This window comes from Rhincodon typus, chromosome 5 (genome assembly GCF_021869965.1).
Source record: "Rhincodon typus isolate 14 chromosome 5, sRhiTyp1.1, whole genome shotgun sequence".
NCBI classification, from domain to species: domain Eukaryota; kingdom Metazoa; phylum Chordata; class Chondrichthyes; order Orectolobiformes; family Rhincodontidae; genus Rhincodon; species Rhincodon typus.
The window spans coordinates 33,376,504-33,390,795 of record NC_063336.1 but is presented as its reverse complement, the minus strand read 5'-3'; the positions used below and the strand labels follow the sequence as shown (position 1 = coordinate 33,390,795).

General features: G+C 38.7%; 1 protein-coding gene across 3 annotated transcripts in view; it reads left to right on the top strand.

Moving 5' to 3' along the window:
• ibtk (inhibitor of Bruton agammaglobulinemia tyrosine kinase) overlaps positions 1 to 14,292 on the top strand; it is a 131,673-nt gene that overhangs the window by 52,732 nt on the left and 64,649 nt on the right. For all 3 annotated transcript variants that reach the window (XM_048596723.1, XM_048596724.1, XM_020528205.2), the window contains exons 10-13: positions 6,460 to 6,637; positions 9,359 to 9,539; positions 11,803 to 12,408; positions 12,869 to 12,955. In XM_048596723.1, the coding sequence (XP_048452680.1) occupies positions 6,460 to 6,637; positions 9,359 to 9,539; positions 11,803 to 12,408; positions 12,869 to 12,955 (1,052 nt within the window). The remainder of the gene's footprint in view (positions 1 to 6,459; positions 6,638 to 9,358; positions 9,540 to 11,802; positions 12,409 to 12,868; positions 12,956 to 14,292) is intronic.

Genomic DNA, 14,292 nt, shown 5'->3' with positions numbered 1-14,292 from the left:
TGCTGTGTTCATCCAGCCCTGCACCTTGTTGTCTCGGATTCTCCAGCATCTGCAGTTCCTACTATCTCTGAGCCAAAAATGGGCTTCAGGTTTGGACTTGGTTATAACACTGTTTATTACATACTAAGACTAACTGTTGGAATACATGCTGTTCATAGGCATACCAGTCTCTAATCTTACTGTTAACTGGGAAGGTTAATAGAATGTTATTTATTGTGAGGTAAATTTAAGTACAAAACTCAGTAATGTGTGCTTCGGTTATACAGGGCCTTGGTGAGATGGCATTTGCAGTACTGCTCATAATATTAGTCAGCTTTCTTTTTAAGGAAGGATGTAAATGAATTGGAGACAGTTCAGGGTAGATTTACTGGGATAATAATGCGGGTGGTTGATAAGCCAAGCCTGCTCAACCTTTTCTTGTATTCACTGGAGTTTAGAGGAGTAAGAAGTGATTTGATTGAAATGTTAAAGATCCAGAAGGGTCTTGATGGGTTAGATGTGGAGAGAAATGTTTCCTTTTGTGGTGGAATCTAGAACTGGGGGTCGCTGTTTAAAAATGAGTCGCCCGTTTAAGACTGATGAGGGCAAACTTTTCTCTCAGGCTCCTGAGGTTTTGAATTCTGTGTGAAAAGGTTGTGCAAGAAGAATCCTTAAATATATTTAAGGCAAAGGTAGATAGCCTTTTTAAACAAAGGGGTGAAGGTTTATCCGGTGTAGGTGGGAATGCGGAACTAAGGTTATGATCAGATCAACCGTGATCTTATTAAATGGCAGAGCAGGCCTGAGGGACTTAATGGCCTGCTCTTGTCCTGATTTTGTGTGACCATATATGATCCAACTGGTTGCGTTCTAGTACCCTCTGAAGTAGATTTGCATGCCATTCAGTCATGCATACACTTGCTTGAACAGCACCTGAGTGCAAATAATGATGGGAAATAAATGTAGCCATGCCTAGGTCATCCAGGGAACAACTAACAATTAAATAAAAACAGAAAATACTAGAGAAACTGTGCAGCTCCACCAGCATTTGTGGGGAAACCGATAGAGATAACGCTTCAGTCCACTGACGACTCCTTCATCTCTAGATTTGAAGAGACATGATATTGAAACAAAGCTATAGATGTAGGTTCAAGTACTGATTATTGTGAGGGGGCAAATATTCATGAAATATTCAACATATTTTGTGTATTATTGCTTCAAATGGTCAGTCATAGTTGAATGTAACGATTTTGCTGTGACGTTTTCTTCAAAATACTTAGGAATAATTTTGAAGATTAAGCAGTATTCTGATTTCTTTTTTCACAAATTGTATGAATGTAACTTTAAACCTTTTATACCTGGTTTTGTGACCAAGAAATTAAAGAAACTGAACATTTATATCCTTAGAGATGATGCAATTCTTTAATTGGCTCATTTGGAGACAATAGCAGTTGTTGGCACAGAATGAGAGAGTTTTAATGCCATCTGGTATTTGCTGTTGATATGCTGCATATGATATGCTTGGAAAAATACTAGAATGTGAGACTATTAGGTGATAGTGGCTGACAAGTAGTTTACAACATACGGATGTGAGAAATCCAATCATTTTGTAATTAAATGTTCCCTTTCAATACTTTGAAAGTTTGAATTTCAAGTCATTCAGCATGTGCAACATTGATTGGAAGGAACTGGTTATTTCAAGCTTTAGGATTTGTTTTGTCCAGCCCTGTATATCTGGGATTGAAAAGAACAGTGTTGTGGGGACCACCTAATGGCCTTAGCACAGATGAACACTTTACCCACTAAAATGGCAATTGCTCAATTTTTCAAGTCAATGCATAAATTCACTAAGACCCCCTAGACATCACCACCTTCTCAACCCATGATTACTAGCAAATAGAAAGGCAAAGGCAGCAGATATACAGGAACACAATACCTGCAATTTCCCCATAATGCTGTTCACCATTCTGACGTGGAAATATATCCCTGTTGCTGGATCAAAATCCTGGAACTCCCATCCGTAACAGCACTGTAGGTGTATCTACATCAAATGGACTTCAAGAAAGCAGCTCACCATCACCCCTAAGAGCAACTAGGAACGGGCAACAATTGCAGGTTCATTCGGTGACACCCACATCCCATGAATGGGAAAAAAAAAGACTTGTTGTGAATGACTTTTTCTTTACCTTCCATGCTTCCATGATGGGCAGCATATAGTTCGATGCCTAATATTCACTCACTTGTTTAATTTTCTTTTTCACTGTTAGCTGCTGCCATATTGTGAGGAGCGGTGAGTGAAATATAAGCAAAGGTTCCTTGAGGAATTGGAAAATTGCTGATCATGTTCACCCTCTTGTGGTCATTGTGATAGTTTCATCATAAAATGAACTGAGACAAATTTGTATATATCATTGTTGGAACCTGAACTGCCTTCGCTTGAGTGAAGTCTTTTGCCTTAATGTTGGGAGAAAAATGATCTTAGTGACAGGGAAGAAAACAATGCAAAGAACTCTCTGGTGTGGACTGCATTTCTTGGGACAGCAGTTTGGTTTAGCCAGTTTTATGTGAATCCATTTTTACCTGTACTTGTACAATTTTTTTTTTGTTTAAAATGACGATGTATATGATATTTCTAGAGCTGGAGGGAAATAATTATCTGTTTTGTTTGAACTTTTAAAATAAAGGCTTTTCAGTTTTCGCCACTGAAATTTGTTTGCGTTGTTTGTTTGTTTGTGTTGGATGCCATCTGGTGGCTTCAGCATAGTTTAGCATCTTACCGCTAAAACAAAGTTTTTGATTTTGAAGACGTTATACTCCTATCATCAAAGTATGAATGCTTCTATACCAAATCTATACCGAACAGCGTGGCACGTTTGATGTGATGCCCAAGAGGTTTATTATGCATAAAAAGCTACATCAGCGATTCAATGAAAATATGCTAGTATGAATTGAGATTGCTTAGAATTGTAAGGTCCCACTAATTGCTTGTTAAATGATTTCTACCACCGTGTAATTATTTTCTGTCTAAATAACAGTTTCCATTCCTGTAGTGTATTTAACATAGTAAAATGTTCCAAGGTACTTCATTGGAATGACCAGGTGAGGGGTCTTCTGGGAGTGAGGGTGGTAATAGCATCAAAATTGGAAGTTGGGCTGTGACAGAGGAGATTCTTGACTAAATTTAGTCGAATAGATGGCCAAAAGCTAGATGTTTAGGAATTTTGGGAGTTCTTTTTGCAGTTGACTTATGGGAGAAGGTGTAGTTGCTGATAGATACAAGAACGTAACATGATAGCTTTTCCTTTGTGATTGAGACTCGAGCAACAGAGCGGTTATGTGTGAAGTTGGAGAGACAGAGCCTATGACGTTGAAGGTGGAAGGAGTAAATGTGACAGGAAGTTGACATGATTGCCCTGAGTGGGCATGGGAAGGTCAACAACAGTGGAGAATAAGGCAATTGGATGTGCTGTGCCTCAGTGGCCCTTTGGCAAAAGCAAAAAGTGATACTGAGTGAAGCTGCAGCTTATCCAAGTGAAACCAAAATCGTGAACACAGGTCAGTAGGAATATCGAGGCATGATGAATGCTTGAAGAGATATTTATAATTATTAAGTCCCAGGCAGGGGAGAAATCAAAGGGAGCAAGACCAAGTAACAAAGGCAAGGTTACAAGAGAGGGGCAAAGTGGAGGTAAAGAGACAAAAAAAAAGGGGCAAATAGTTGTAATAAATTCTGGTCAGGAGCAACTGTCAAATGTGTGTGCAAATAGACAAAGGAAAACTCTGATCACATAAGTATATCAAAGATTAGGATTGATATTCTCTCTGGTAATAAATGGACAAATTATCATCATTATCTTTGGGACCTTTTGACTTTTTGGACTTTAGGTTCAACAAGACAAAGTTTACTTCATGCTGCTCATAACATATTGCTCTCCAGTATGTGATAAATCAGTAATTTTTCATATTGAGCATTAATTGGAATGTAGTTTTGAGGGAAGCAAAAGTACAGAATATATTCTGGTTTGGATTATTTTGCCTCTGCCATTACTTAGTAAGCGATGCCTCTGGATCTTTTGAAACAACCTGTTCAGCTGGGGCTTGAACCCAGGTTCTTGATCAGTTGAGGAATCAGGGTTATGGGCAAAGGACAGAAAAATGGACCTAAGGAGTGTCAGATCTTTCAGGATACTTTGGCAGAGCAGCCTCGAGGTGCCAAACAGCCTGTTCCAGTTCCTGTTCCTATTTCTTGTGTCTTAGTTAGAAAGTATAAATTGCCTACAGAAGTAGTGTTTAATCGGTGCTGCTTTTTACTTTGATTATTGCAATACAGCATTTAACTTGGAATACTGTTGTAGCTGAAACTTCAAATATCTTTTTAAAAGTCATCAGTCTCCAAGGGATTATGGCCCTACTGTCGCTCAACACTGGTGCCAAAGGAATTGCAGAGCCCAATGGATTATGAGAAGATGGGAGAATTGGAAATAACTCCACGTTTAACATGTTATCAATAGATGAAAGTGGAAAATTAACAGATCAGAGGTCTATTAAGCTGAGCTCTACAGCTGAAGAGAAGTTCATTATCAATTAACTTCTGATTGACAAAAGTTGCAAATGGAGCTGAACACTGAAAACATTTGCAAAAACATTTGGATCAGAAATTGGCTAGCTGTAAGAAGACAGAGGGTGGTGGTTGATGGGAAATGTTCATCCTGGAGTTCAGTTACTAGTGGTGTACCTCAAGGATCTGTTTTGGGGCCACTGCTGTTTGTCATTTTTATAAATGACCTGGATGAGGGCGTAGAAGGATGGGTTAGTAAATTTGCAGATGACACAAAAGTTGGTGGAGTTGTGGATAGTGTGGAAGGATGTTGCAGGTTACAGAGGGACATAGATAAGCTGCAGAGCTGGGCTGAGAGGTGGCAAATGGAGTTTAATGTGGAAAAGTGTGAGGTGATTCACTTTGGAAGGAGTAACAGGAATACAGAGTACTGGGCTAATGGTAAGATTCTTGGTAGTGTGGATGAGCAGAGATATCTCGGTGTCCATGTGCATAGATCACTGAAAGTTGCCACCCAGGTTGATAGCGTTGTTAAGAAGGCGTACAGTATGCTAGGTTTTATTGGTAGAGGGATTGAGTTTCGGAGCCGTGAGGTCATGTTGCAGCTGTACAAAACTCTGGTGCGGCCGCACTTGGAGTATTGTGTACAGTTCTGGTCACCGCATTGTGGGAAGGATGTGGAAGCATTGGAAAGGGTGCAGAGGAGATTTACCAGGATGTTGCCTGGTATGGAGGGAAGGTCTTATGAGGAAAGGCTGAGGGTCTTGAGGCTGTTTTTGTTAGAGAGAAGAAGGTTAAGAGGTGACTTGATAGAGACATACAAGATGATCAGAGGATTAGATAGGGTGGACAGTGGGAGCCTTTTTCCTCGGATGGTGATGGCTAGCACGAGGGGACATAGCTTTAAATTGAGGGGTGATAGATATAGGACAGATGTCAGAGGTAGGTTCTTTACTCAGAGAGTAGTAAGGGCGTGGAATGCCCTGCCTGCAAAAATAGTAGACTCGCCCACTTTAAGGGCATTTAAATGGTCATTGGATAAACATATGGATGATAATGGAATAGTTTAGGTTAGATGGGCTTCAGATTGGTTTCACAGGTCGGCGCAACATCGAGGGCCGAAGGGCCAGTACTGCGCTGTAATGTTCTATGTTCTATGTTCAAACAATGCCCCTCTCAACCTATAACTCAGAAGGTAATTGAAGTAGATGGAGATGTTGGGACGACTTGCACTGTTGGAGAATAGCTTGTCATTGGTATTGATTTTGAGGCAGAGACAATTCTATCTTTTTCATGGAGCATTGGATACATAATTCAAACGGGTACAACTACCAAAGAGGAGTAGGGCAGTAGGATGATTTCATAGAATGATGTAGTAGAGCACCAGCATTGGTAAGATGGCCAATATAGCTTGCTTCTAGTTTCAGTCAGTAATGTAATTACTCAGTATGGAATGGAGAGCTTTATTTTTCAGCATACTTTAGATGTAAGAAGTCCTGACCTTTTTCTGACTTGGGAAGAAGGTGGAATTTTGAAGATGGGAGCTCTTCACTAATTTGTTTTCTTTTTCTGAAAGGACTTGAACTTGTACATCTTTCAGCTTCTGTAATGACTACTCACTTCACAGACCCAGTTAAAGACTCTGTTTCTCTTCGTTGCTCCCCTGCCATGTTGTGTGCAATAGTCTGTCTGGAGACAAAAAAAACAGTGGGATTTTGAAGCTTAAAGATTGTGCAGCTTAAATGCTACAAAGAAGCCTGCTCAAAGCTATAAAGTGCTGTTTTCTTATTTTGCTGATTGTCTTATCTTTTCTTTGTCTTTGTCTTTGTTTATCCAATGGGGATAATCAATTTCTGATAATATTTTCATTGTTTTTCACTTATAAGCTGACTATTTGTTTCAATTTCCTTCTTCCCTACCAGGTGTTTTGTTGGCGATCTTCAAGCTGCTTCATTAAACAGTGTCGGTGGGCTTATGGCCGTCAGGTCTTCGTGTCAGACATTGCTTTGAGCAAACATGAAATGATTTTTGTAACACAAGATGGCGATGGGTTTACGGGACACTGGGCAGGAGCAGAAAAAACAAATTTGGAAAAAAAAGGTAAAGACTACAACCTTGTTGCTCTTTGTGATTAATTTCCTTAAGTGAGTTTAAGTTAAATGTCAGTCAAAGTTAATCCAGGAGTATGTCTGTCTAGGCTGGCGGCTCAGTGGTTAGCCCTGCTGCTTCACAGTGCCAAGAAATGTGGGTGACTGTCTGTCTGTGTGAAGTTTGGACATTCTCCCCGTGTCTGCACAGGTTTCCTCCAGGTGCTCTAGTTTCCTCCCACAGTCCAAAGATGTGCAGGTTAGGTAGATTGGCCTGGTAAATGTGGGGCTATGGGGATATGGTAGTGGACTGGGGTGCTCTTCGAAGGTGCAGTGTAGACTCAATAGGCTGGCCTCTTTCCACACTGTAGGGATTCTGTGACTCTGATTTATGAAGTTATTTGATGAATGCATTGTGTTTTTTTTTAACATCTCAAACTGGTGTCTGTGTAATTGGTTATCCTTTAAGCATATGTGTTGTAAATGCAGATGTTACATGTCTTAATGTGGATGGTAGTCTGTATGAAGCCCACCCCACCACCCCTGAGTGTTAGTGAGAGTACTCTTCATATTTGATTCAATAACCTCCAATCCTGGGCCCAGATGAGACATATCTCAACCTGATGTGAGAGGCAATTACAGGGGCTCTGACATTAATTTTCAAATCCTCTCTGGTCAAAGAAGTGGTGCCAGAGTACTACAGGATGATCCATGTGGTTTCATTCATCGCGAAGGATGGTAGGAATAAGCCAGGAGACTATGAACCAGTGAGTCTAACATCTGTGGCAGGGAAACAATTGAATAAAATCTGAGGGGCAGTATTAATCTCTACTTGGAGAGGTGAGGATTAATCAAGGATAGTTAAGATGGTTTTGTAAGTGGGAGATCATGCCAGCAAATGTGATTGAACTTTTCAAGGTGGTAACTGGCAATGCAGATGAGGGTCACACGCTTCATGTCTACATGGACTTGAGTAAGACTTTTGACCAAGGTCTTGCATGGCAGAGTGGTTAAGAATCAAGAGCCATGGGATCTAGAGCAATTTGACAAATTGGGTCCAAAATTGACTAAGTGGCAGGAAGCAGAGGGTGATGGTCAGTGTTTTTGTGACTGGAAGCTTGTGTCCATTGGCATACCGCAGGATTCAGTGCTGGGTCCCTTGCTGTTTGTTGTGTATCCTAATGATCCAGACATGAATGAAGGAGGTATGATCAGTAAATTCACAGATGATGCGAAAATTGGTATGGTAAGTCATGAGGATGGAAGTCTTGGACTACAGGATTGTATAGATGGACTGGTCAAATAGGTTAGACAGTGGCAAGTAGATTTTAATCCTGAAAAGTGTGAGGTGATGCATTTTGGAAGGGCGAAGAAAGCAAGAAGAACATAATCTTACAGCACAGAAATGGACCCTTCAGGCCAATTCGTCCGTGCTGGCCAGACATCTCAATCTGACCTGGTCCCATTTGTCAGCATTTGGTCCATAGCCCTCCAATCTCTTCCTGTTCATATATCCATCCAGATGCCTTTGTAAATGTTGTAATTATACCTGCCTGCACTTACTGTGACAGCTCGTTCCATACACACACACCAACACCACTCTCTCTCTGCTTTGGAATCTCAATGCCAGGTTTCTTTCCTTCCTGCCTTCCTGCCTTCCTTCCTTCCCCCCCACCCCCTCTCTAGAGAAACTACTGCAATGGTGACTATGCCATCCGACAGATGTTAAATTAATACCCTGCATCTGTCTTTATCTACGAAGCCAGGTCATGATGATAGAGGATTGCCTGGATGTGTGGTGGAGGCAGGTTCAATTGAGACATTCAGGAGGACGTTGAACATTTGAAGTAGAAACATTTGTGCATGGCTTTGGGGGAAAAAGCAGGAGAGTGGCGCTGTGTTAAACTGCTGAGAGCCAGTGCAAACGTGATGGTCCAAACGGCCACCTTTTGCCCCACAACAATTGTGTGATGTGGCAAAAAATCAAAGGGAACAAGTTTCACTTTGCTACAAAAAACATCTCCAAGAAATACTCAGCATATTTATGTAGACCAAACTTAACTTAAACCAGATGTTTGGGGAAGAAGAAAACATTGATTCACTCAACTTGTCACAGTGTGGACAGTTCAAAAAAGATGTTTTGTATGGGTTTGCAAATATTTTGTAGCAAGATAGGTATATAAAATGAATAACTGGATAGTAACCTTTTAAACTACACAAGAGAAACATCTCCATTTGGGCATACTTAAAATGAGATATAGCTGTATCAATCATTGCATGTGTTTAGGGTAATAAAACTAGGAGATACTACGTACTTAAATGCTTGTTTTTTTTCTTGCAGGCATGTTTTTTGTCAAAGGTAGTTGGTGGTGTGGATGGTTATAGTTTGAGATATTTGTTTTCTTTCTTTACAGATTAGTGGTGGAAAGAAAGGAATTATTGAAAAAGAATTTAGTTTTCCTATTTTACATTTCCACTTTAGAAGTTGATGTCTGTTTGTCACAGTGGATTGTTTTAATATCCAGATTACCATGTTTTGTTGTCCTGGTTTAAAAGATTGCCTACTATGTATTTGAACTGGTGAAATCTCAATTTTATTCGCACTATATATCAATTTTTCCATGCGACGGAATTTGTATAATACCTGACGCCTCCCCCCATCCCCGGGTAAGTTTGAGTTTCGTTTGGTACTGGAAGTATGTTATTGCGTGAACTGGTTTTCTTGTTTTTATAGAGGAATTGTCAAATTCTCTGCAAAACCCTTTGGATCATTTTGTTAACACAACTGGAATGAGCAACAGCTTCTATGAAAGGATTAAACTTGAAAAGCTTCCTTGTGTTCACCGTGCTGTTTCTGCTACCGTGGATTTGAATGGGCGCAATTTTGCTATTCTACAATCTGACCCTAAAACTAGGTAAGTCTTTAGTTTGTCACAGGTAGCATTGCATGAATTACATTGACCGGAAGGATAAAAAGAATAGAAGGAAATCCACTTACTTGCTTGCCTGCCTTCTGTCTTTATACACATTTAGATTGTGAATATTCTAATAACCAGCTCTCGAGATAGCTGGTAATCATGAAGTATTGTAATTTGGGTTGACTTCAAAATTCATCTTTTTCTCAATGTACTAAAATGACAAGTAGGAATAATCATCTGTAAGGAAGTATTGCGCATAGAAACAAGAGTTGGATAGTCAGCTTAAGGCACAGTTTCCCTGATATATCATGCTGTTAGGACTTCACATACCTTTTGCTGTACATTCCTTTCGTGGTCAGGTATTCCAGACTTTACATATTCTTTTTATCAGAAAAAGTGGTGCTTAATTTATTTCTAACTGATCTAACTTTATTTTAAAGATTATACACCCTTTGTATTGAATTTTCTGTAGTAGAAGGAATAGTTTTCTCTATCTCCCCTAAAATACTTTAGTTCCCTGGTGAGTAAACTGTTGCATCCTTTAGAATTTGACATTCTTGCACCTGTCCTGATGAATGCAAGATGAAACATTTTGACAGCATGTTTTTTTCCAGAAAGACTCAAATATATGAGTAGAAATATGGAATAGTTTCATTAAATTCTCAAGATAAACAGTTTCAATGATGGAATATGATTGCTTAGCCTGGTTTGTTATCAATGCATTTGTTCAAATTTTAATTCTATACGTTATGTTCTGTTGTTCTTTTTTCAGTATTTGTTTTTAATTTTAATTTTGGTGAGCTCCTTGGAGTGGAATTAGGCAAGCTGCTGTATCATGGATACTGTTTTGCCTGTTTGAAAGGGTATTAACTGAATCACAGTGAGGACAATATTTAGATTAACAGGGTGGATGGTGAAATGGAAAATGGAAAGTGACAGACTGGGATTTAAGATAAGCAGAAGCCCTTGTTGAAGTCTCATGGCTCACTTACTTTATGAAGAATTAATAAGGTTGCAGCAAAGAATCTGCTGTTCCCTGGGTCAAAGTCATATTTAAGGGGTATGTGAGCTGTCAGACCTAAAATTTCTAACTGTCCAGCTTACTGAAATATCTCTAGAGGAATAAAATAATGTCTTTTGTTATCCCTGTATTAAGTTAGAGGTGCTTTGTTTAAAAGATTTGATCCTATGCTGATCCAAAAGTTCACAGAAATATCACCCTTGTTTGTAGCCTTGTCATTTTGAGCCAAAGGTTGTTATCACATTTACTGTTTATGGAAACGTACTCTGTGCAAATTCACTGCTAGTTTCCGACATTTCAACAATGTTTGCTTCTCAAAAAAAGTGATTCATTAGTTATAAGGCATTTTGGAATGTTGTGAGATCAAGAAGGATATTGCACAAATACAAGACTTTCTCCACACTAACTTCTGCATGATACCATCACCAGACATAATAGCACAGATGATCATTCAGCCAATAGTTCGTGTCAGTGCTGCGATGATATTATGGCTTGGAGAGGTGTATTTTGTCCTGGTTTATTTTTGTGATGAGAGGTTGAGATAGAGGCGCCGAGAGGTCTGCTCCAAACGAAGGAATGGTTTGTGAGGTCTTGGGTTTTTTAAGATGAAACAATTGAAGCAACACAAAAATGGGATCAAACTACCATACACCAGGATTTTAGTTTTAGCTTTCAGTGGCTGTTGGGGTTTGGAAGCTGCTTATACATCTCTTCCTGCGGCAGCAAAATGCTCTCGTGTGCCCTCTTCCCTCGCACTTGTATTTTAACTATAGTGTAAGAATAAAGTGTGTTTTGGTTCAAGCCTGGTAGTTAAGTCAATCGAATTGCATGTGGAACACAACATCTTACACTTGCCTTTAAAAATAGGTAAAAGTTGGTGTCTAGGCTATCTTAATATATTTTGAGGAGATTTGATCTGGTCCATAACAGCTCCGTGTTCAGTTACTGCCATCTACTTAACTCTCATTTTCCAATTCGTTCATGTTTGACTGTTTTCTGCCTTTTCAAATACTTAACAATTTCCTTTTATATAATTAATGTTATAATACATCTATCTTAGTAGTCATATTTGTGTACTTTATAATAATTGTATTCACATTGTGTTACATTGCATCGTATCTGCCTACATTGTTGGCATGTATGCTCTCTTGTAGTTGCCTGTGTTTGCTGTCATTTGCTATGCTGTCTAATTTGGCCTTATTTGTACTTTTTCATGGAATGCTTTTTTTATTTTTTTAGCTTGTATGAAATTCCAAGTGTTTCTTCCTCAAGCTTTAATGAAGACTTTGGCAAACTACTCAGGGAAGCCACTGAAACGGAGAGTATCCACGATGTCACATGTCAAGTTGGCAATCAGATTTTTCACAGCCATAAATATATCCTGGCCATGCGATCTGACTACTTTCGGAAGGTTTTCTTTCCTGATGAAGAACACGTTGACATGCCAGATGTCCGACGACCGGAAGCTGGTGGAATTGGATGTGACTTGTACATTCTGGATAAGATTCAAGCTGACTTGTTTGCCTATATTTTGCAGTTTATATATACAGATACTTGTGACTTGCTAACTGAGGGCTACAAACCAAAAATCCATTGCATAGAAAAAATAGTAACTTATCAAGATCCATTAATATCCAACTTGGAAGAATCTATGCAGAATTTCGGCTTTTGTGAAGAATTGAAAGGGAAATCTGCATTTGAAGTTTATGAAAATTTGCCATGTAAGAAATCGAAGACCAAAAGTAAAAGCAACAAAAAAAGCAAAGGGCTTAATGAGGAGGCTAATGCAGTTAAAATGCTGCAGGCTATGGCAAAGAAGTTTGGTCTTGCCAGTCTGTCTGCAAGGTAAGATTAAGGGATAAACCCAATTTCAGAGGGTAAAATTTATGTATTTTCAAAGACAAGAGTTTCTTCTCTTAAAGAAGAACAAATTGCCAGTTTCTATTTTTTTAAAAATGCGCAGTATTTTTCAACTTATTTTGATTTATTTGCTTTATATGCCTTCAAAGGTGCTTATCTGGGTAAATTTTCTCATTCGAGCCTCAAATAAGGCAATAATAGGGAATTCTTCTTTGTACCACTGTGTACACCATCATCGATAACTATGATGTTTAGCAAGACTGATTTTTGAATGTTTTCTAGAGAACTTGATTAGGATGAAGCAAGTTTCTCCCAGTTACTCTTAATTCTAAATATTTTAAATCTGTAAATTTCTAAATGACTGTTGCATTGCCATGCTTATCTCAAAAGTTGTGTTTGGAAGATCAGATGCTTCATAACAACTTTTAAATATTGCACTTGGCAGATTAGATGGGGTCAGATTGGAAAATTGGAAGATAAAAGTTGTACATAAGAAAGGAGGAAACAAACTGAAGTTTAATCGCAAGAAATGGTAAGGAGTAGTGTTTATCTCTTCAAAAAATGTAAGGATAAAGCATTAAAATGTTCATTGAGTTTCAGTGCAATATGATACCTTTCTGGTGTTAGCCTTAAGGCATGTAACTTTGAAAAGTTTGTTAACTTTGTTTTGAGCTTAATCTTTGAACACTTGGTACATTGAATACTCAAAAATCTTTGACGCCTCTAACTCTCATGTGGAGAAAAATTCAGCTGTTAGCTAAAAGAAGTAAGATGAAAATGATTTGCAGTTTGTTTCCTCTTGATTTTTTTTCTTTTCCATCATGAGATGAGTGTGCCACTGCTAAGACCAGCATCTGTTACCCACCCCTCATTGCTGCCACACTCTATATGGTGTAAGTATATCTGTATTGTCCTTGGCAAAACAGTTCCACATTTTTAACCAAGCAGCAATGAAGGATTGGCAATACAGTTCAAGATTGTAAGTCTTCTAAATAATGTATGCATGCAGTTTTAGTGAATAAAGTTCTCGATTTATAACTGGGAAAAAAAAGTGCATTTTAGCTAGAAATCTTTATGTATTGGGGTGAATTTCCATTCTCAAATGGTTTTCCTATTTCTTTGTAATTAGTTTCACTGCCAAAATTGCATTAAATATTTGAAGTGAAGTATTAAAAGTATTAAATATTTATTTATAATGCCCTGTTATGAATCATTTAAGCTTTTCATGGGTAAAGGTGCTAAACTACTCAAGTGTAAATGTCCCACATTCATTTTCTAGTCTTTCTAGTTGATCTTCACAGCTCTCCCAGCACTTGAAGAAGGAGAAGGAGGAGAAAGCAATCTAGTTTTGCACATCTAATTGCATCACCTCGGCATGATGCAGTGCTTCATGTTGTCTGATAAGCAGCAGGCAGTTACGCTGTAGGTTAATATTTGAAGAATAATTGCTTGAGCATGGTGCCAAAGCCTATGGAATGAAACCCAAGCAACAATTGGCATTTGGGAGATAAGGAAAACAAATTCTAATTTTTAAAACAAAACTGTTACGGGAATGATCCTCATTCATAATCACCCGAGCATGTTCCATTAAATAATGCTGTGGCTTGCCTCTGCTTTATAATGCAAGTGTCATTCAGCAGGGAAACAGACCATTCGGTCCAATTAGTCCACACCGACCTTGTTCCTAAACTAAACTAATCCCACCTGTATGCGCTTGGGCCATGTCCCTCCAAACCTTTCCTATTCATGTTCTTGTTCAAATCTTTTTAAATGTTGCAACTGTACCTGCATCCATCACTTTCTTTGGCAGTTAATTCCACATGTTCACTACTTGATGTGTTTTTTTTTAAAAAATGTTGCCCTCAAGTC